Source organism: Emys orbicularis, chromosome 6 (assembly GCF_028017835.1).
Source record: "Emys orbicularis isolate rEmyOrb1 chromosome 6, rEmyOrb1.hap1, whole genome shotgun sequence".
Classification (NCBI taxonomy): domain Eukaryota; kingdom Metazoa; phylum Chordata; order Testudines; family Emydidae; genus Emys; species Emys orbicularis.
Genome location: NC_088688.1, coordinates 92465978 through 92490237, shown reverse-complemented (window position 1 = coordinate 92490237; position 24260 = coordinate 92465978). Strand labels below are relative to the sequence as shown.

Below are 24260 nucleotides of genomic sequence, written 5' to 3'. Positions count from 1 at the left end.
ATCATCTGAAACCCACTCAAGATGACTGTCCCTAGATTTAAACATCTGGAGGCTGGTATGATTCATTCTCAGTGGACAGCACTGCTCTTTCTGTGCTAGTCTGATAGAGCCAAGAGCTCTGAGCTGGGGCTGGTGTAACTGAGAAAAGAAATTGGCCCCAGGACTAGGAATCATACATGGCTCTCCCACAGTGAAGTTGGTGGAGCAGCAGCACAAAGTGACTGCAACACAACCAAGAACCGATTCCTCAGCGTTACCATTCAGTGCATGGTCCAAGTCCCATCTCTTTCCTCAAGCATTTGCCTAGTGTGAGGTGTATGTGCTGGGGGTTACTTTATTTGTCTTTCCATTTCTGCTGGTTAACTGTAGCAAAAATTGTATGCAGTTCTTAGTTATGGAGATGCAACCTGAAACTTGAGAAGTGGACACATTATATACTTATGGTGCACATAGAAGTGCCCATTTTAATTCATAATAAATAAAATCAGTAAATAATCTGTCCATTTTAGAGGCAAAACACATGGAGACTGAGTAACTTGCCCATGGTCATGCAGCAAATCAATACAGAGCTGAGAATTGTACACCAAAGTGCTGACTCCCAGGCCACTGCTTTGTTGGAGGGTCCTCCTCCATTTTACCGCACTTGGTACACCTCGTCCTCTGGACCCTACATTGCCATTAATGCCCTTCAGGTTATGACTTTCCTTCAAAGGAGATCAGTATTGCTCTTTGTTTGGTAACAGGCTTGCTTTTGTGTGATACAAGAAACTACTTTCTCTAAACACAAGCATACATCACATATTAACCTGGTTATCTCTACAGTATTCCATGCTCTGATCAACGCAGACCAGAAGACCAGGGGCCAACTTCTGCTCTCAGTAACATCAGAAAGTGGACCTGCACCACTAAAGAAATTAACTGCAGGACCAGGAATCAGACCAGTGCTCCCAATCCAGGCTGGCTTTTCTGCTTTAATTTTCCTTCAATTGACAGGATATTTCAGCAGAGCAAGGTAGCCAATGATAAATTACTAAAAAGATAGCGCTGCCTGAAGGAAAATGCCATCCAGAAGCGGATTTAGTCTTGCCTTGAGACAGTATCCAGTTCCTTATACCGCATTTCACTCTAGGATTTGAATTATTTACATGCCAATAAATACTGAGCTGAAGGGTTTCAGAGAAATGAAATCACTCAGTGACACAGCATAACATGACAGTGCTACTAAGGACTGTTAACGTCTATGGCCACATACCATACAAACACCACAGTTGTAAACCAAACACACACATATGGAGTTAGATATAGAATTAAGAGTTAGTAATTAGTATACACAGTGATTTTCATCTACAGGATACTTACAAACATTAACAAATTTTTATAGCATTCCTGCATTGTAAGGATTATTATCTCCATTTTACTGATAGTTGTAGTTAGTTATTATTATCCCTCTGTATTATATCATAGGGATTTTTTTGAACGTCACAACATACAAAATCTTTAAGCATAAAAGGAGAAAGCTACTGTCTAAAATTTATCCCCCATGACCATGAACTGACTCCATAGGTTTGGGTAGATAAACCCTCTGCAGAATTCCTGCATTTTATGTGCTCAAATGCACTCATTCTCCTTTGATTTTCCTTAAAATTCTCACAGTGCCTAAGAGTGCTGTCCTCTGGGGGCCACTGATTGTGATGTCTTGCACTCCTAACGTGTTCTTGAGCTGCTCATTTGTACCCATAGGGATAGTTCCAAGTACTCCAATAATCACTGGGGTCATCTTTGTTCCAGTTTTCCATAATCTTCATGATAGAGTTCTTCATACTTTTCCATTTTCTCTTCTTGTTTCTTTTTTTATGTTTCTGTCCGCTGGTATGGCAATATCAATTAGCATGGTCTTGTTTGTCTTCTTTTCTATAATGACTATGTCTGGCCTGTTTGCCTGCACTGTTCAGTCTGTGACAATTGCCAGATCCTATAAAATCTTAGCCTCTTCATTCTCTAGAGCACTTTCAATTCGGTGGTTGTAATACTGCATCATTCGTTTAACTCCATACCTGCCACAGAGGTTCCAATTGAGACGCTTGGCAATCTCATTGTGTCTGTTCATATATTCTCTCCCAGCCAGGCTCTTTCAGGGAGTCAACACATGCTCCACCAACTCTTCCTTTTTGAAACACATTCTGCAGTTTGGGGAGCAGTTCTGTTGGTCAGTTTTGTTTGGAATGTAATTAAGCCTTAAGAACTGCTTTTGTGTACTCATGAGGCTCTGTCTCTCTTTTGATGTATCCTTCTACAAGCCATGAGTTTGTTAAACACTTGTATAATAGTACTGAGGATCCCAAAGTACCTTACCAATATTAATTAATTTAGCTTCACAAGACTCTTGAGAGGTGAGTAAGTATTATTATCTGGACTTTGCCTTGTCTGTTGCTCATTCTTTGGCTGCTGCTTTTTCTTCGTTTTGAGGAGTTGGTTTGAGAGTACAAGGTTGGCAGATTCAATAACTCAAGAGGAAACTTTTGGTGGTGGGCAAGGAACTACTTGAAGAGTAAGTAACTAATCAGTATCTGTAAAAATGGTCATTATATTTTTAGAAAATAAACTTTTTGATATGTTATTGTCATGCTGGGAGTTGGGTGAAACCTCACTGAAAGTGGTGTGTGTAAACAGCTGCCCTTCAAAATGTAAGAAACAATTACTCACACCTTCTTGTCAACTGTTGGAAATGGGCCATCCTGATTATCACTACAAACGTTTTTTTTTCTTCTGCTGATAATAACTCACCTAATAGCTCACCTTAATTAATTCCCTCGTTATAGTTGGTATGGCAACACCCATTTTTTCATGTTCTCTGTGTATATATATCTTCCTACTGTATTTTCCACTGCGTGCATCTGATGAAGTGGGTTTTAGCCCACGAAAGCTTATGCTCAAATAAATTTGTTAGTCTCTAAGGTGCCACAAGTACTCCTCATTCTTTCTGGAATGAGATAGCTGAAACAATAGAAGCTACCGCTCAAAACACATTCAACACTGTTCAGCAATCCAACTCCAAGCTACATGAGCAGAGAAGGTTGGGTATTGCTGAGGTGGAAGTGTGCATGTGTGTGCAAAGAGAAACAGCAGAAACTCCCAGAGAAGCTGACAGAGATACAGCAGAAATCCAAGGAGACAGCCAGACCAAGCACTGGGAGCGTGATCCTGAAAAAAAAGCCTAGAAAGAGATTTTTTATAGTAAAGTGCTGGCTGAAAGAGGCTTGGAACTGTCAGCAAAGAAACTGTCTCCTGCTCTTTGATTCCTGCTTTACTCAGGGCAACAGGACTTTATGTACATTGTTTGTAAAGAAACAGGAGTGCATCAAAGAAATAGCTGACTCCATCACCAATTTCTCCTACTGGAAAAAGCCTTCAAAACCCCAAATATTGGCTAATTGCTTGGGTCAATAGGATCATATAGAAGCTGCAAGTCAACTATTGACATCCACTCCTCTAGCCTTATTCCACAGTGGGAACGGTGTGAATTAAAATCACCACAGTAGACTGAAGGTCCTGAGAAGATGGACAGAAGAGGAGTTGGTCAGTTGGCAGAAGGAGGTTTATAGACACTGATAAGAGTAATGTCTTTCACTTTTATAGCCTGCCATTCAGTTACATCATTTAGACCTAATGATTAAACTAGAGTTGCTGGAATACGTTCCCTATGTAGGATGCCATCCTATGTTGCCTATGATGGAGATGAGACACAACAGCAAAACCAGGAATTGATAGTTGAGTGTCAGTACTAGAGTGTGTTTCCTGAGGTAAGATGATGTGTGCTTCATGTTCTATGACCAACTGGAGGAGGATATACCTCTTGGTCACTGAGATTCCCTCAATATTGAGGTGCAGCACCTTGAAAGCTGACCCAGTGCTAGAGTTTGTGATGTTGGCCCTGAAAAGAACCTCAGTGGAGGACTCCTTCTGGCTGTATTTGTCTTTCACTTTTTATGATAAGAATTTGAGATCCTGTTTGTTTTGCATTTTGTCTACTTTAGCTTAGTTTTTTTGCTGTTAATGGGGGGTTCCATATGAAGACAGTATACTTGCTCCCCTATATTAATGATAGATGCATGAGAAGACTCATGTTACTATTAAGGGGCTTGATACTGCAACTTTTACTCATGTGACCAATACCTTCCTGGACACATAGTTCCACTGAAGACCATCTTTGTCATGATTACTATTAAAGATACAGTCATGAGTGTAATTCAAGCAAGCGACACTAGCCGTTCCCTCCCAGTATCTTAAGCTTAGTGCCTTACAAGCTTAGTACACAAATTCAGATCTATGCAGACATTAGATAATTTTTAATAGCATTAGATTGTGCCACAAAGACAGCTGCAAATAAGGGGTGGTGAATGCTACACCGCTTCAGGAGCATTCCAGGAAAGGAACTGTAGTTCAGGAGCCACAATCCCTTCTGCTCAGCCTCTTGTTCAAGGAGATAGTAGTTTGCTGCTGGCCATCCCAGCAACAAATTTTATTAAAGCGAATGTTAAAATTATATAAAGCACAGGCTGAGAAAAGAGAGTCTGTACATCTGGGTATAGTGCTTAGATTATCCACAAATACAAAGTTTGTTTTTAAAAGTCATATGATACATATACTACACCACCGTCTCACTCTGTCTCAGCTTTGTTGGCTGGCACATTAGGAGCAGAGCCAAGGCTCACCCTATCCCTGCCTGCCTGCCCACTGACTTTTGGAAGAAGGGGGAGTAGTGAGCATACAGTGCCTTCCTCCCCTGTGTATCTGGACTCAAGATTTAGGTAGCCACCACAGGAGTATAAAAGAAGATCTAACCCATAATGTGTAATCTATCTTGATTATCACTTCAAAAGTTTTTTTTTTTTTTTTTTTTTCTCCTCTCTTACTTAATTGGCCTCTCAGACTTGGTAAGACAACTCCCACCTGTTCATGCTCTCTGTATGTGTGTATATATATCTCCTCAATATATGTTTCACTCTATATGCATCCGAAGAAGTGGGTTGTAGCCCACGAAAGCTTATGCTCTAATAAATTTGTTAGTCTCTAAGGTGCCACAAGTACTCCTGTTATTTTTGAGGATACAGACTAACACGGCTGCTACTCTGAAACCTGTCATAATGTGTAATGATAGCAATAATAATGTAGAATGTGGATAAATGACTCTCAATAAAAATAATGTAGCATTATTAGTTACATTAGTTTGTTACTGTGAAGATGTAACATAATGGTACATTCTGTTTTATTATTACCAATTCAGACAAAGGATTTAAATACATTAAAACAAATTTTAAGCTTTTTTTCATATCCTGCATTTATAGTTGCATCTGACTGATTTGATGGTTCACTATGGCTACAGATTGGTGCTTTTACTATTATTACACTGCTTTTGGTCTTGATTCAGGAAAACATTTAGGAAGGGTGCTTAGTTATGCCCAAAGTCAAGCATGTACTTAAGAACTTTCCTGAACCAGGACCTTTATTACTAATACTGTGGCTATGATTTCTACTTCTCTGCTAGTATTGATCCATTACTGCTATGATTATTGCTGAGATTAACTGTTACTATTGCTTCTGCTGCTGTATTCTGACTACTGCTGTTGCTATTTTTGCTCCGGTTTTCATAGTATTCCGATTACTGCTTTTCCTGTTGCTGTTGTTCCTAACCCTGCTGTTGCTTCTGTTATTACTACTGGTATGTTGCTGTTGCCAGTCTGGCTCTTGCTGTTCTGGCTACTAACTTGCTGTTCTGGCCCACTATCCCTATCATTGCCACTGCACTGCTGTTGTTATCTTGCTCACTGCCAGCTCTGAGCCTCATCCACACCAGGGACTTTCCAACTCAACCCCCTCTCCCTCTGGGAGGGGAAGCTCCGCCCTCTTCCCCTTTGACCCAGATGTCTCAGCGTTCCGTCTTCCTGTTCCAAACCACGTGGGCTCGCTGGGCACTGCCGCGGGGTATCAGCGGCGCCGCGATCGCAGCAGCGCCCAGGGGGCGGCCGGGCGGCGGCATGGCGAGCCAGCCGCACTCTCTCAGCTATGTGGGGTGCAACTTTTTGCGGCAGCGGCTGGTGCTGTCCACGCTGAGCGGGAGGCCGGTGAAAATCCGCAAGATCCGGGCGAAGGAGGAGAACCCCGGCCTCAGAGGTAGCGTGCGGCTTGCCTGGGCTAGGGAGGGCGTGCATGGGGGTGGCATGCAGAGGTGTGGGGCGGGAGAGGAGTTTTTTTAGGGGGCAGGGGACTTGGGGCGGGGCAGTGATTTGGGGGAGGGTGGGACGGGTTTGTGTGATGGAAACAATCTGAATCTGGGGTCGGTGTTGGGGGAAGGAGCAGTTGTTTTTAAAGGAGGCACTAAATCCGAAGTGCGGTTTGTTTTCGTTCATAACGCGCATGGGAGGGGGGAGCAGATGTGGGTTCCTCCTCCAGACAGGGAGCATGGGTCCCTGTCACCCCAGCACGCTGTCAGGGATTTGCATGGTGTTCTTGGAGCAGGAGCTGAACCCCATGTTGTTGGTTCCCCTAAAGAACTTGCCGTAACCCGAGTTACACTGTAAAGCCCTTTCCCGAGAGCATGCTTGATGTACTGTATCTACCTTTGACAGAGTCCTAAGAGTACTTAGAAACGAAAAGAAAAAAAACGCATGGGCAGCAATTCCATACCTTGTGCCAGTGAAGTTCTTTGAATTGAACTGCTCTCCCAGTGCTATACCTTTTAATAACAGGGGTATGTTCCCAAGGTTTATTGCAGATCCCAAAGTGAACATTGTTTTAAAGTTTGAAATAAGACTGTCCAGGAATCTACTAACAGCCTCATTGGAGCAAGGTTTGGCAAGCCAAGCAGGCCCATTTCTGAATTGGTGGATCTGGATGGACCAGCTATGTGTCCAGTCCCTTTATCGGTGTGATATAACAGGAGGCATTGATGGATGTACTCTCTCTGGCCCCATGCACTGCAGTTAGTCTCTTGTGAAATGTTTTAACGAATTGGTGAATTGAGATGCAGATGCTGTGAAACACGGTGTAAGTCACAGGAAATAGATGCAGGTATCATGACTACTTGTAAGTGACAAAGGCATTTTACTAATGATGTGAAATATAAAGTCCCTTAATCATGTGTTCAGTATTTTTACATATAAAGCTGCTTTCTCCCATATGATTCTATCTAGTTCAAATATAAGGAATTTGACCCTTAAATCTTATGCATCTTCTCTTGGACTTCTCTCCAGGAATAGAGGGTGAACACTTGTAGCTGGCCCTGTATTTTTGGCAGCTTCTTATCTTGCGGAGTTTCCTGATCTGTTAATCTGAAAGAGCTCAATGTAAATTATTTGGCTGGCAGGTTTCCTCCTCAATCTAAACCTCTTGACTTCTGCCAGTGCCACTTCTCGGGCTGAACTGCAGTTATTTGCACACCAAGGGAGAGTGCTTTGTCATGACCAGGGACCTGTTAGTGATGATGCCATACACATTGCTGAGTTCTGAATTAACCCTTAACCCCTTGGGTTAAGAGAGCTGGGTGTCGTTGTGCACAGTTAAAGGAAAAGATCTGTTCAGTGTGTAGCAGTGCTCCAACACCCTCCCCAGCATTAAGTTGTATTTAAAATGAGTTATAAAATAATCCAGAAAATAGTATACTGCTATTGAATAAGACTGGAATTTTTTGTAGGAGTCTAAAATACCGAGGTGTCCAACTTCAACTGAAATTCACTGGAATTAGAGCATCTAGGTCCCTTAGGCTTCTTTGAAAGACCTGTCCTAAATCAGTGGATGGCTGCCAATTGGAATACTGTGTTCAGTTCTGGTCCCCTTAACTCAAAAAAGATACAGAAGAGAGAAAAGGGACCAAAGTCAGGTGATGGACACAGTTTAAGGCATGGAGAGACAGTCCACGTGAGGAAAAGAACAGGCCTGTGTAGTTTAGAGAGGTGATGAATAAGGCTTGGTCTACACTACAGAGTTAGGTTAACCTAAGGCAGTTTACCTCAACCTAACTACGTCAGTGTCTACACTAGAATGCTGCTTCCGCCGAAGTAAGTGGCCTGCCACGCGGATGTCATAACTCCACCTCTGTGAGAGATGTAGCGCTTATGTCGGTGTACTTATGACCAGGCAGTGTCCTTGTAGACACCGCGTTACTTACATGGGCTGTTGGCTGTCAATTTCACTCAGCAAGGCCTCACAACTGGAATTGTGAAATTGACAAGAAAGGCTGGTAGGCTCCCTGCTGTGAAATTGAGCCCCACATCGGGCTGACAGCCCTACTTCAATCGGTGCAAGCGCTCCTGGTGAGGACGCGCACCACCGGCAGAAGGAAGGTAGTGTGAACACCTACAGCCACAGCAGTAACTCAATTGGCTGTTGATCTACCTAAATTAAGTCAACTTAATTTTGTAGTGAAGCAAGCCCTAAGAGATGTTTTAGTGGTGCTGTGCATTGTGTGGTGACAAAGCAGGAGAAAATGGGGAGAGGGAAAGAATCAGAGGGCTTCCATGGGATGCAGTGGACCCCCATTTCTCTGTCTTTCTTCTTATCACGAGAATTGTCATAGGTGGCCTTGAAGTGGGGAATTCCCTATGATTGTGCAATGAATTTAAAAGCCTTTACATTCTTCAGTGGGGTAGCATTTGACCCTCATGGTATATGGGCCCCCCTCTTCCAATGAAATAGTCCTTTTGGTTAGGCAGACTTCATCAGATTGTTGTCAGAATCCCCTGTCATCTTCCAAGCATCTTCATTCATAGACCAAATTGGAGCCAGGTTCCCCCTCCCAGTGACCTTGTTCGCTCTATCTCACTGTGCTCTCCTCTGGGCCATTGGTTAGCTTGGGCCATCTAGGCAATGGAAGATCATTCTGTCTGTTCTGTGGCTTTTGCTGCTGCAGAGAGATCAATTGATATTGTAGAGGAAAGGGAGAAGATGCCAAGAGTGAAGTGGCATGGATGGTTCTAACACCCTGATTAAACAGTACACAGATCTTGGGAGACAGACCAGTCCTCGCTTACAGACAGCCCCCCAACCTGAAGCAAATACTCACCAGCAACTACACACCACACAACAAAAACACTAACCCAGGAACCTATCCTTGCAACAGAGCCCGATGCCAACTCTGTCCACATATCTATTCAAGGGACAACATCATAGGACCTAATCACATAAGCCACACCATCAGAGGCTTGTTCACCTGCACATCTACCAATGTGATATATGCCATCATGTGCCAGCAATGCCGCTCTGCCATGTACATTGGCCAAACAGGACAGTCTCTACGCAAAAGAATAACTGGACACAAATCAGACGTCAAGAATTATAACATTCAAAAACCAGTCGGAGAACACTTCAACCTCCCTGGTCACTCAATTACAGACCTAAAAGTCACAATACTCCAACAAAAAAACTTCAAAAACAGACTCCAACGAGAAACTGCAGAATTGGAATTAATTTGCAAACTGGACACCATTAAATTAGGCTTGAATAAAGACTGGGAGTGGATGGGTCATTACACAAAGTAAAAACTATTTCCCCATGCTAATTTTTCCCCCTACTGTTACTCACACCTTCTTGTCAACTGTTGGAAATGGCCATCCTGATTATCACTACAAAAGTTTTTTTTTCCTCCTGCTGATAATAGCCCACCTTAATCGATTACTCTAGTTACAGTTGGTATGGCAACACCCATTTTTTCATGTTCTCTGTGTGTATATATATCTTCCTACTGTATTTTCCACTGCATGCATCTGATGAAGTGGGTTTTAGCCCACGAAAGCTTATGCCCAAATAAATTTGTTAGTCTCTAAGGTGCCACAAGGACACCTCGTTCTTTTTGTTGATACAGACTAACACGGCTACCACACTGAGAGCTTGCTCACTAGAATTGCCAGATCTGGGGATGGCTTGCCTCTAAATAGGACTGGGTGCTCCAGGAACCATTCAGATTCTGGATCAGATGGTCCCACTCATTGACTGCTGGTGCCAGCACCTCGTCCTGCATGCCTATTGCTTGTTCAAGCTGTGCCTCTGCCTCCCATTCTCAACAGTTTTAATGGTCCTCTTTCACTGTTTGCTGTCATCTTCCCTCTGGCCAAATAGCTGCAGCTAGCTGTGAAGATAATGGAAATAAATCCATCTACTAAAGATTTCAAAAAGCTTCCCCCAATGTGTATAGCTTTAAGAGAGAACCCTGAGCTGTTTAGGGCAGGAACCCCTCTCCATTCTTGTACAGCACTATGCACATCTGTGGCACTGTAGAAATGAATTTTAAAAAAAATCTAATTCCAGTTGAGTGTCTTAGGATTTCTTTGCATGTGCAGTCCCTGAGAAATGAGTTTTCTGGAGAGTTTTTCAGTCTAGTTCTGGGTGGAAATTACAATAGACACCATCATAGTTGTGCTATTTAACACCCTTGCTCAATGAATGAATGAATGAATGAATGTTCATCAAGAGTAAGCTACCCCCTCTCCCAAAAACTCAGTTCGTCTTCTGTCAGGGTTCAAGTACATGAGCAGAACTGTGTGGGGAAGCCTGCACAGCCACTGCTGAGCTTGACAAGTAGAAAACTTCAGTCTACAGGGTGGTTAAGCCTGTACCTGTCATGACCAACAGGTCTTAAACCTGGGTAAATTCAGTTCCCAGTCAGCTGTTGGCTCCCTACTCCCACTCAGCAGCTCACTACTGACGGGACTGCATGGAGACATCATGAAACCTGAAGCTCCTCTAGGAGGCCTTTCTGGGTCCTGATTGGAGGAACACCAGGACCTCTGATTGGTCAGGACTAACTATTTAAACCCAAAAAGAGGCCCAGGAAGTTGTCGGCACAACTGGGCTCTACCTGGTTGCTACATTGGTCTTGCCTTCTTGCCTGACTTCCTTGCCTTGCTCCTGATCCTTGCCCCTGGTCACCGCCTCTGATCTTTGGCTTGACTCCTGCTCCAACCACTGTACCCGGCCACCTATGTCCCAGCCCCAACAGTATCTGTCAAAACCACCAAATTCTCAAAGATTAGTACTTAGGTTGAATGCTATGATACTATTTAACTATGTTATTGCCCCAGTCAGATGGTTGGTGGGAGGTAGAGCAAGGGTTCTTAACCTTTTTCTTTCTGAGTGTCCCCCCCCAACACGCTATAAAAACTCCCTGGCCCACTTGTGCCATAACTATTTTTCTGCATATAAAAGCCAGGACCAGCGTTAAGGGGTAGCAAGCTGGACAACTGCCCGTGGCCTCACGCCACAGGGGCCCCATGAGGCTAAGTTGCTCAGGCTTCAGCTTCAGCCCTGGGGCTTGAGGCCCCAGGCCTCAGCCCCATGAGGTGGGGCTTCGACTTTCTGCCCTGAGCCCCAGCAAGTCTAATGCCAGCCCTACTTGGCGGACCCCCTGAAACCTGCTCACAGCCCCCCAGGGACCCCCAGACCCCTGGTTGAGAACCACTGAGGTAGAGTACGTAGCTTTTACCACTCCTTTTAACAAGATACAGCTTTTATTTATTTATTTTATTTATTTATTTTTGGCCAAGGTGGATTAATATTTGATTTGTGACTAATGCAAGAAAAGTGTTCAAATGAAAAACAGTGAATTTGCATTGGTATTTGCAACCCCTTTTATTTGATTTTCATGATTGAATATTTGTGCAAGTGAAATCTTGTCTGCAAGGCTGTTCTCAGAAAAGGTTGTAAATATTCACGTAAACACACATTCGCCCTGGAAATCATCACAGTGCCATCTTGAAAACTTTGTGAATGTAAGAGTCATCAAAGCTGAGAGTGGAACCAACACCATGTGACAGCAACCATCTACAGCGTGTAAATATTGATTAATGAATAGTGAATAACTGGAACAGTAGTTGTGGCAAATAGTTAATGGTTTATGCAGTGGATCAGTGGATTAAATAATTCAGTAAAAAGCAAAATATGGTCACAGTTTAAAAAGGAGCTATAATAATTTAATGACTTGTTAGCTAGAGTTGTACAGCCTGCTCACAATTAAGAGGATGCTTTTACTTTTTAAAACTGACTGGATTTTAAGTTTAAATTCAACATAGTTTCAGGTTCTACACTTACTACTGAGTCTCCCTTCATATTGGGTGGACTGGCTATATTCACTTTAAAAACAAAACACTTCTTTCTTCCTTGTTGCTGTTTAAGAGAGTCCACAAATGGGAAATTGAGCAACTAAGTCTGTGCAAAGTGCTGTAATGCACAGAGTAAACAAATGGGAAGTAGGTGGGAAAAATAAATAATTTTCTCTAATCTTTATTATTGTCACTTCAGGTGTTGTTTGTAGAAACAGCAGATAAAAAAACTTTCCAGACCCGAATGTTGATGGTGTCTATTTAACAGCTCTTTAGCAGCGGCACTTTGCATTTTGAAGTCTTCTTCTGTAACAAAAAGCTTAAAAATCCTTTAAAAAGAGAATTTATAATTACAGGAAAAAACTGGTGGTTATTATTAATTTGTAGCACATAAGTGTCCTAGTCAGGGCCCCATTGTGTTAGACGTTGTACCTGTACATGTAATGCAGAGAAGGCCATTGCCCCAAATAGCTTGCAATCAAAGTATAAATTGGGAGACAACAAACTAGTGAAGAGTGGAGGAGGCCCAGATAACAGTGAAATGATTAGTGTAAAAAAGCAGCTCAGCTGCCTAGACTCCCCTTTCCCACTCACTCACATGGACACGTGTACTCTTGTTTTGCTCTAAGCATTTTCCAGTGTCTTCAGTCATGGTTTTTCCATGGAGTGAAAGAGGGTTTACTGGTGATTTTGTGTAAATTCAGAATTATGCCATTACTGGGAGAACATCCCAGCTATTAGATTTGATAAACATATTAGGAATATTTCTCTTACCAGTGTCCATATGCAGAAAGAGAGAGGAGGTCCCTACCTCCAAGTAGCAATGAACTCTTGAGTTCTAGTCCCAACCCTGATGCTGACTTCCTCTATGTCCTTGGGCAAGTTTCTCAACCTTTCTGTGCCTCTGTTTCCCCATATCTAAAATTGGGAGTAATAGTAGCCGGCCATCTACCTTCCTCCTCCCAGGGGTATTGAGGAGAGGAGAGGAGAGAGAGCTTTATCAATATGTCTCGTGAAGGCTGAATACTTTTCTAGGAATAACTTCCTAAAGAAAAGAATTTAAAATCAATCCTTTTTCCACCCCAACAGATTTTGAAGCAAGTTTTATACGACTGATTGACAAAGTGACCAATGGCTCTAGGATTGAGATAAACCAAACAGGTAACTATCTCTTCTTCTCTGTTCCTTTCTTCCATGGTATGTCACTTGGAGCTGGGAGAAGGGACCTGTTAGCTGGAGGTAGACAGATTAGATGGTGGTCTGTTTCCAGAGGACCAAGTGTTAAATATACAAATGCTCTGAGATGAGTCAGAACGAGCCAAAGCCAGGAAGTTCTAAAACAGTGATTCACGTTCCATTAAGTTTGCTTTCTGCTATAATGCTGTGGCTCAGAGAAATATGAATCAGTCATAACTTGGAATTTTCTGGGAGGGGAATTCTTGGTTTGTGTCACAACTTGAATTAGTGGCAATTATTCACTAGGTGGTTGTGGTCCTTCTGACAGGTTGCTTGCATTAGGAGTTGCTGCACTGGTGTAGTTACCCCAGCATAGCTACTACATGGGTGCTGTTGCTAGTGATTTTAGTTGAGATGAGATGACTCTGTTTAACTCAAGACTGTAGCCACCCGAGGTGAACCCTTGATGATCTAATATAACATCACTAAAATTAACTTTAAATAAAAATAAAGGCTACAGTGCAGTTTCCTCTTCCTCCCACAGTATAGAAAAATTGGGGTAAGTTGCGCCAGTGTAAGCCCCATTTAACATCAGTGTAGGGCACCTGCATTGATGCATGTGCACAGGTGCAAAAAATCTCTAATGTAGGGAAGCCCTGAGTTAGTACTGACCTTATGCCCAGTATGGTGCAAAGGAGATACAAGCATCACTCTTTTGGTTTTATGTCTCATATAAAGGATTCCTTGCCCTCTTTTTGCTTTTGCAGGGGCGACTACTAGAATATACCTCCTCTGGGTCAGTCTTGCCATATTAGTTCCTATTGACTTCAGTGTGAACTATGCTTGCACAGAATCAGGCCTGCACAGAATCAGTAAGGCAGCTGACCTACCAGCGTGAACTCCATGCTGAGATTGCCCTGTTTCACTGGGCCAGTAATAACTCAGCTGTCTTGGAAGGTGAAAGTTGCTAGTGTAGTGTTCATTGGTCTTGATGATGGTAATTGATAGATCCCTTGGTTTATGGGTAAAACAGATACACAATGTTAAAACCTGGCCCTCCTATTCCTCCGTCCTGGAGTGCCTGGAGCTGCAGAGTGAGTTGCTGAGGTAAGTGGGGTTGAGAGGAGTGCACTGGAATTGCTGCCCGGCCCTGTTGTAAATTCCTCTTTGTCCAGGAATTTACCCACTGTGGACATCATTGTGTATCAGAGTGTTACCCTTCCTGAGTTTCTAGTGTGGTAATGACACTTGTTTTTCTTTGCTCTCTAAAGGTACCACCCTATATTATCAGCCTGGCCTTCTGTACGGGGGGGTGTTGGAACACGACTGCAGCCCCCACCGTAGTATTGGCTATTATGTGGAAAGTCTGCTCTGCTTGGCGCCTTTCATGAAACATCCATTAAGAATTGTCCTCAGGGGAGTAACAAACGATCAAGTAGACCCTTCAGTAAGTAACGAAACGTCATTAAGTGCCCTGACAACTCTTTTCTTCTTCCCTCCCCCATCGACAAAACCCCCCACGGTATTTTTAAGTAGGATTCACCACACTCTATGTTACGTTATGTCTCGGGAGCCATCAGGTTAATCAGGAAGTAAACACCACATTTCAGTCAGTGTAGTCTCCTTCAGCATTTAGACAAAACAAAATTGGGATCAGAGAAGCTAAAAATGGAAGAGACTTTTTAGATCTGTACCAGGGTTTTACTGATCCAGCATCACACCCTGCCACTGCCCTAGTTTTCCCTTTTGCGGGGCTTCTCAAAAACTATACCCAGCCAGTTGCAAGTCAACTATCCCCCGTTTTGGGGGGTCTGGTTTATTTAAGCAACATCATAGTTCAGATATTAGCATAAATCAAAATAAGTCTTTCCCCCACACCACAGTTCTTTCAGCACCTTGCTGGGCTCAACAGCTCTTTCCAAGACCATAAGAACATAAGTGCTGCCATACTGGGTGAGACCATGGTCTAGCCCGGTATCCTGTGTCCCACAGAGGCCAGAACCAGAACTTCAGGGGGAGTGTACAGAACAAGGCAGTTGGAGTGATCCATCCTTGTTTTCCCCTCCTGGTTTCTGGCAGTCAGAGGTTTAGGGTTGCCCCGAGCAAGGGGTTGTGTGTGCCCCCTGTGACAAGATCATAGGGCCAGATTTTAAATATGCAGATAGGCACCAAGTGAGATTTTCATAAGTGCCTCGGTGCCTAACTTCTATTGATTTAGAAAGAAATGCAAGGAGAAACCAAGAGGGAAAGAATAATATAACAAAGGGAAGTAGAGTAGACACAAGCAGGGGAACATGACAGAAGATGAGGAAGAAAGGAGAATACAACACCGAGAAATAAGGGTTGGTGGGTGACAAGGTAACACTGCAGACAAACATAAAATGAAGGGAAAGACCACTGAAAGACAGAGAGACCAAAATACAGCAAAAGGCAAAAAAATAGAAAAAGTGAAGGATGGAAGAATCAAAGCAAGGTAGACAGGACAGCTGTTTACAGAACATCTAATGCCAAAATACCCATGAATAGTTTCATTCTGTTTCTCCCATATGTCTCCCTTCAGATTATTGCAGTTATGGCACTTGCCATTCCAGCCCCGCTCTGCACCTCCCCCTACCCTGCAATCTGGTCCCATCGCTAGCTTCTAACCCAGTTTCTGACTTCAGTTCTGTGCTGCTGCTGCTTCTCATCCTTTCCTGGGCAATCCTTCTAGGCTTCACATTGGGCCCTGCCATTTGTCCCCCCACCAAGTTTGCTTTTCCTAATCTTAAGGATGAGAGAGGTTGATTCTCCAGAGTACTATAAAAAGAGGAAATTGTCTCTAAAGTTTTGGGGGGCTGTTTCTGTGAAGTAGGAATGCTTCTTATTGTTTGCATTGTGCAGAATTGTACTGATGCTAAAGTGAAGCCCACAGTTCATTGAAACAAATGTCATGCAACAGTAATTCAATTATAGTAGCAAAAGTGCTGTACATAATTTACTTAGCTGCCTTACAGTTACAAGCCAGTTTGCAGAAAGGAAACAGCCTGATTGTTCAGAAAGAAGCTAATAAGAACACAAGTTCAAATGGCTCTTTGAAATTAGCTCCAGTTGCCATGAACTGCGTTAGTGACAGTTCAGTGCTCCATCTAAATAGTCTTATTATGGAAGAGGGGTGAGGAAAACATATGGGTAAAAATGCTGAGGTAATGTCAGTTTAAAAGCTATTGGCTGTTAGAGAACTGGTGTTTTCTTTCAAATGTACATTGGAGACTGCCATCCTTCCTGTGATTAGATTAAAGGGATGCTTTCAGCTGGAAATCTAACCAGTTTAAAAATGCACTGAGTACAGTTGCAGGTGTTAGACTGGCCCTTCAGTCCCCCAGCCAGTATTTATGGTTTACAACTACGTTTTCTTGTTGTTTTAAAAAAATGTTTTATTTTCCTTGTTCCTTTGTAAGTATCCATACAAATGGGAGGAGAAACGGAAACTAGGTATTAGAGCTCTGTGGAGAAAGGTAATTCCATTTCATGGAGGATTTTAATCTTTAAAAAAAAAATCCCCTTTGGAATGGGGGGGGGGGAAATTGAACTTCTCTGTGTAGGAGAATGGAGTACGAGGTCTGGGACAGTACACTTGGTGGGCTGCTGCAGACCCTGGGAGACCCAGTCTACTGAGGAGCAATGGTCTTTGGGAGCCAGTTGTTCTCAGCTCCATGTCGGCACACCAGATTTGCTGCTGAAGAGCCAAGAACCTGAAAGGCCAAGCTTCTCAGCAGGCTGCCAGGCGGGGGAGCTGCCAGGAAACCTGGAACATTCCACAAAACGTTTTAATTTAGACAATTTGGCATTCTCGGACGGAAAAACGTTCCATCAGAGAATTTCCAAAGAGCGTTATTAGTTATATACGACGGGCTGTCAAATGGCACAGAATGAAATTGAAAAAAGAAATGTTTTTCTCTCATCTTCCATTTTCTGCTATTTTAGATATTTGTTGAACCAATAATGTTTAAAAAAAAAAAAAAGATCAAAGGCAATTTTATTTTAAATTGCCCCCCTTTAACTGTGATGGAGAAAATCTTCCCTGTAGAATTCACTGGGCAAGAGCACCCCAACTTGAATGCTGTTTTCAAGTAAGCTTTGACACACATCTAAACATTTAGGCCTGATTCAGGAAAACACATCCTTGTTGAGATGGGACTTAGGCCTTGTCTGTACGCAGACATTGCACCAGTTTCAACTAAAGTTGGTCTAAAAATCCAAGTGCTAGTTAAACCCATGCAAACCCCCTGCATGGATACTCTTGCATTGATCAACTTACTGGCATAAGCCAGGTTTAAGAGTGTCTATGCAAGGTTTTTCACTTGTTTAGCTAAAATTATTTAAAAATACCCCTCTTGTCACACCAATGCAATTGTGTGTGCTTCAATGCTGTCCTGAATAGAGGTCTTTGTGGGTAAATATAGTTTTAGTCTTAAATGGACTTGGTGTTTGATTATTTTATAAGCAGATGGTGCCTGGAACTGTGCGTGGAAAAGCTACAGTGGACATTTGTTCAAAAAATGGTGTTCTAGTTTATCCATCTGCATATCTGGCTCCAAGACTCAGTCTGTTTATTAAAAAGAGCAAATTAACTTTAACATATTATGGATAGTTTAAAATTTGCTTTAAAAAAATGCTTTCCCTCACTGTAATTAGCATGAGAAGAGAATCTCTCCATCACAGTTTAATATGTGGACAAGAAAGAGAGCAGCCTCTGTGTATTGAGGAAGCTTTTCCCATTGTAGTTGACAATGGGATGTTATCGTTTTTTGTGATCTAACATCTTTACGCTGGGGTCGGCTGAGTGGGAAGCTTCCCCAAGTGAGTATAACCAATCTCGTCCTCACCTGCAGAATCTAAGCTTTCATTGTAAAACTCAACCCCCCAAACTCCTTGATCCCAGCCTTTACAGCTGTGAACAAAATCTTAAAACATTAACCACTGTTGTGGCGAGGGCAGTTGCTGCTGTTACACTGTCAGGCATGTAGGGGAAACCCCACTCATTCTGCCTCAGTTCAGCTGCAGAGCAAGTGAGTCGGAGGAGTAGCTGCAACAGTCCCTGCTGATTCCTCCAGCTAGGGTGACCAGATGTCCCGATTTTATAGGGACAGTCCCGATTTTTGGGTCTTTTTCTTATATGGGCTCCTATTACCCCCCAGCCCGATTTTTCACACTTGCTGTCTGGTCACCCTACCTCCAGCTCTCTACACTGGGCTGGTGAACAAGGAGAATGAAGATCATTTGCTCATCTGGTTCACCTCCCCTGGGCCAGGCTTGTTCCCTCCCCACCCCTTGCTATCCTCACATTGGTTGGCCCAGGCCAGGCCTGGAGCACTCCTGCTCCTGATACCTTTCAGTTGCCTTCCATGGCTGACCCCAGCTGCAGCCTCTTGCTGAGCTCTAGCTGTTTTCTCCCTTGGCCTAGGAAGGGGAGCAGCAGGTGCCTGGCTTCTTATCCCCCTCCAAGGGAGGGCCAAAGAGCTCACCATATCCAATAAGTCTTCCCTAAACAAGGGGAGAAAGGGTACAGCAGAAACTCCTCCTCCTGCCAGGGAAGGTGCTACTAGTGGAGCAGATGGTAGGAGAGGTAATACCTCCCATAAGTGGAGGACTTGTGGAAAGACTCCCCTGGGCTGTGGATCTGGCCCATAGTGCCTTGGATGCAAAAGCATCTTTCTGACTGTGCGCGCACACATACCCATCACCCACCATTGGGGTGAAACAAACAGCTGTTTAGCAGCAGGCAGCAACACTGTCTAACCATTGGCAGGAAGTGGAGGATACTGAAGTCAATTGAACTGCAGGGAAAATGTTCCATACTGGATGGATGCTGAACCCAGATATTGACACCCCCACTGTTGCAAGTGACATGACTGAGAGTTTTACTTAAGTTTTACATGTTGCCAGAAAGACAGCATCCCTAGCTGCAGAGTGCACCTAACACCATGCTGGTGTATTCAGAGAAATGGCAGAATTTCCCTTCCCACCCTCTCTCCTGGGTCACACAGGTCATGCTCCACAATACTCTGGATTTTGCATGGTGGTCTGACCAGGCCTGCCACTTCTTATCTTGTGAGATTTGCCAAACTCATATCCAGAGTTGGTGTAGCTACAGACCACTCAAAATAGCCCTGGGCGACTCAGATGGGCAACGTGCCTCTTTATGAAGTGGAGGAGATGGCATCTCACCAGTATAACATGCAAACAAGGGGAAAACAGATCGGGATTATCCTGACATACTGCAAATGTATCGTGGCTGCAGTAATCTGATTTTAAAATATATACCCGTAACAATTCCTTAACCTCATCTGGGCTCTTGAGTGCTAACATTATAAGATTTGGGTTCCAGGACTTTATAATTGAAATGTTGTTCACACTGGCATGAAGTTGATTATACAGGGTTCTAGCTGGGGAGCAATTAAAAAGTAAACCCTCCAATAATCTGTTTAAATTCAACAGCTGTTTGTAATCCCCTCTTAAAACATGAAAACAAAATTTTTCCCTGCTGACTTTTTGTCCTTTTCTGTTTTCTAAATCCTGTTTTCCTGTGTTTCTATTGCTGCAGGAGGCAGTCTGACTCTCTGCCAACATGCCAGCATTATCTGTGTTAGCAGGGATGGGCACTGTGTTGAGGAGAGTTTTAACTAATGGCTGTCTAGGAGAAGGAGGATCACCTATTGTTGTGGTTTACTTTGGTTGTCGTCTCATGAAAATGGTGGTTTTTAAAATGTTTCTTGGCAAGTGAATAGCTTTTTTAAATGATTTTGCTTTCTTAATACAATAAAAGGAAAAATGAGGAAACATTTGGTCACAAACGCTAACCTGTATAAGTGTAACCACTGGACAGAGGTATTAATTCTGGCAGCATTTTTGTAATGCAGTCCTGAGTTTTGTTATGGCTGCCAAACCTTGGTAGAGCATGACAGTGTATTGCGGTTTACAACTAAGGCTCTGGTGATGGAACAGCTCCCATCCAAGGATGCTCAGGAGGAGGGATGGTTGTGTGATTAAGGCATTAGGGATTTAGAAGATCTGGGTTCAATTCTCAGCTTTGCTCAGACTTGTGTGACATTGGGCAAAATCCTTAATCTATCTGTGTCATGGGAATAATAGTCCTTCTTTGGGCCCCAACACTTGTCTTTTCTATTTAGATTGTAAACGCTTTGGGAGAAGGACAGTCTATATTATGTGTCTGTACAGTGCCCAGTACAATCCTGATCTTGTTTGGGGACTACAGTATTACAATAATTCTTGCAGTTGTTGAAGACAAACTTGGACTTTAAGCTGATCTGGTCCCATGGTGTGGTCATAACATGCTTTCCCCATAGTTACCTCCTCCAGGAGTATTTTGAACCCAGTGGATTGCAAAAGGGGGTTTCCTAGCTTGCACAGTAGAACTGTTCTTTTTACCAGAACTAAAACACTTTCTTAAAAGAGAGAGAGAGAAGCATTGTGTAACTCTCATGTAACCCAGATAACTTGTCAGGATTTCAGGAGGACTTTCAAAACTTTAGGCACCCGTGTGTGTATAAATAAACAAAAGTATGCTAAAAGAATCATATTTGATGATCTGTATCATGATGTTCATGCACAAGGGGGCTGAATTAAGGGTGCACAGGCAACCTTAATTTTGTCATTTCCTAACTTTAGTCCTCAACTTTGCAAGTCTAACATTCTTTTATTATAGTTTTTTGCATGTATCATCCTAGATTTTTAAAAAACAAAACCAAAACAAATTCCATCATGTGGCATCATATCAACACCCATGTTGCTCAGAAATAGGGTTTGAACCTTTAGATCCATGTGGAAAATGTCTGCCATTTGAGCTAGCAGAATAACTGATAGCAGAAGTAGGTTGCAATCATCTATGTGGGCCAGCTACTAGCTGGAGATGGGGTGCTCTTTTGCTAGTGGATTTCACAGATATTTGCTGCCAGCCGAGGAACGGTGAGACTCTGGAATCTGGCTTCCATTGCAGATTCTGGAGGGGAGTGGGTTCTAGTTGGGGGGAGGGATAGCTCAGTGGTTTGAGCATTGGCTTGCTTAAACCCAGGGTTGTGAGTTCAATCCTTGAGGGGGCCACTTAGGGATTTGGGGCAAAATTAGTACTTGGTCCTGCTGGTGAAGGCAGGGGGCTGGACTCAACGACCTTTCAAGGTCCCTTCCAGTTCTAGGAGATAGGATATCTCCATAAATTTAATTTAATTTAATAGTGGTCACAGACCACCTGGCCTATCCTAGTCCTGTCTCTTCCAATCCCAGTGTCACTCTCCTTACCCAGACAGTCCCAGTTTCCCTCTGGGGGCTTCCTGTCTGAATTCCAGTCTCCCCTCATCCATCTCTGGTCATTCTCTCTGCTGCTCTCCCAGGTCTGGCTCTTGTCCTCTCTGCATTCCATTCACGGAGCTTCCTCAATGCTGCCTGGGCGCCAGCAGGAGGAGCTTTGAGAGCAAAGAACAGATGGTCTCCCTGCTCTCAATTCTGGTGCCCAGTGCCACAGCTGCCAAGAGCAGCAATTGCAGGGAAGGCCCTGCTCAGCCATAGACTTGGAGCATGCCCAGTGCAGACGGACTGTTCAGAGGACTGCCAAACTCTTAAGTCTCTACCGAACATATCCAAACTGAAACTATTCACAGGCCCATAACTTGGCCAAATTTGGGGGCTGTTTTCCCACAGAACCAGCAAAAGGAACATCCCTGACACCAGGGTGAGCTCCCCGCCATCTTCCCCCTGCCTGATTTCAGGTCCCTGCTCCAAAGTCTGGAGGTGCTAAGGTTTCTCAAAGAAATGGTTGTAAGAATTTAACGTGGACAAAACATGTTTTTCTTTAACCTCATTCTGAAAAGCAGCTGCATTGTTTTTGCTGCAACTTTCAAACAATTGAAAGTGCACACATCTGGCATGGGAAATTTCAGTCCAAACAGTTAAAGTGTGGGCAGAGTTATAAGCAACTGAAAACAGGGTCTTATAATGAGAAGTTTCAGGCAACCTTAATAGTAGGCAGCACCATCAGCTGTGCCTATAATATGTATGTATTGTTAGTCTGGAGGGCCCATCCCTGTTAGACTGCTCGTAATTGACCATCCTTTAAAAACCTTTACATGATTCTTTAACTCTCTTTGAATATAAATATTGCCTGTTTCATTTCATGGTAGTAAAGAGGTTGGCTTTTTGTGCTTTATTCTAGGTGGATGTACTTAAGGCAACAGCTCTGCCCTTGCTGAAAAAATTTGGAATCGATGGTGAAGGTTTTGAACTGAAGGTAATAATTTTTAATGTTGGCTGAAATGACATTTTGCCCTGGTTCACACAGGACTACGTGTTTCCTGCCCTATTTTGTCTTTAGGAGATGTACTATCTCATTAGGTTTTAATAAATGTGTTACTAAAAATTCTTTGCCCATCTTCTTGGCCTTTTAGGGCTTTAGCAAAGCCAGAGTCCAGGAGCGTGCAGTGGGGGAGAAATGCCAAGATTATTGAGTGGGAGAGGTTGGAAGATGGCAATAATAGTCATTCTCCTTCCTCTCCATGTTCTCCTGCCTCCCCAAAAAAGGTCGGCATCGTTTCCTCCTCTTCAATCCATTCAGTTTCCATCTCCCTTTGCTTACACTTCTGACCCCTAGGTACTGATAGTGGGATTGTCTCTCTCTTCCCCCATTCCCCCATCCCTTACCATTAGTGCAGACAGACAACCACTGAATCCACAGTCTTATGCAAATTCAGGGCTGCCTCCAATTTGGGGAGGCGTCTCCCCCACAGTCCACTAATTATTGTACCTTTGGCAGATCCCAGAATGTGGGTCTGAGCTGGGTCAGGGATTGGGTAAGGAGAAGAAATTGTGGTCCCTCCAAACTTAACCTTATTTAAAGAAAACAAAACAAATACCCTTCCGCACTGTTTCCTGCCAGACAGGAGTTCCTAACTATTAGCTGACTTTTTTTTTAATACCTACTTAGTGTGCACACGGGTTAATTATTTTAAATATTTGCTGTTTCTGACAGACTGAAACATCTGTACCCTTGTTGCTTTCTGTTTGGTTAATGAGGATGAGTTGGGGATTTGATTTAGTCCTTTGCATGCTAAACATCTGAGAATCTTCATTAAATTCCTTCAGAAGCAAGTCATTTCTCCAGCACCAATGCACAGATCTGCTTTTATTAGTCCTTTCACTTAATGTTCAATGGAGATTTCTCAGTGGCAGGCATTGTCCATCCTATTTTAAATTAGATAGAGAATGATCTTTACCTCTTGGTGTAAATTAGCTCTAGCATCGCCATAGGTGTTAGCGTTGCCTTTCCTGTATTCATGTGACACTGGCCTCTACTGTTAATGTTCTAGTATAAGTGGAATAAAAGTCATCTGTTTGAATTTGTAGATGTCTTCTTTCATTTGTTTGCTAACCTGTTTTCTCCTTTTTTACTGTGATGGCCAGATAACTAGAAGAGGAATGCCCCCCAAAGGAGGTGGAGAGGTGATATTTGCCTGTCCAGTTAGGAAAGTCTTGCGACCCATTCAGTCCACAGACCCTGGCAAAATCAAACGGATCAGAGGAACCGCGTATCTTTTTTTTTTTCTCTGTTTTTTTTCATTAACCTTCTGCGGATAGCAATTTATCATGTGGTTCAGTGTACACCAGAGTAATATAGATACATATTGCTGTGCTTATCACACAGGTTATTGGATTGCAGCATAACAGTATGAAGTCCTTATCCAAAACTCAACAGGAAACAAGTAAATAAAAAAATGAAAAGCGATGATAAGGGTGTTTTTTACCAGAAATGCTTAAGTAGCAAGGAAAATAGAAATGCTTTCCCATCACTTACGCCTTCTTCAGCATGGAAGACTGGACTAGATGACCTCTCAAGGTCCCTTCCAACTCTACATCTGTATGATTCTGTGTCGTGTAGCAATACCAAAAAGGGAACCTCACTATTAGATTTATTTAAAAAAAAAAAAAAAAAAAAACTTAGTTGGTTTA

General features: G+C 43.0%; 1 protein-coding gene across 2 annotated transcripts in view; it reads left to right on the top strand.

Annotated features, from left to right (window-relative positions):
* Window positions 1–24260, top strand: part of RCL1 (RNA terminal phosphate cyclase like 1) — a 104623-nt gene that overhangs the window by 53320 nt on the left and 27043 nt on the right. The window contains exons 1-5 of one of the 2 annotated variants that reach the window (XM_065406372.1): window positions 6005–6171; window positions 13179–13250; window positions 14537–14712; window positions 22471–22545; window positions 23715–23839. In XM_065406372.1, coding sequence (XP_065262444.1) covers window positions 6036–6171; window positions 13179–13250; window positions 14537–14712; window positions 22471–22545; window positions 23715–23839 — 584 coding nt within the window. In that variant the 5' untranslated portion in view covers window positions 6005–6035. Of the gene's footprint in view, window positions 1–6004; window positions 6172–13178; window positions 13251–14536; window positions 14713–22470; window positions 22546–23714; window positions 23840–24260 lie in introns of those variants that run through there. The other variant, XM_065406374.1, reaches the window with a different exon arrangement.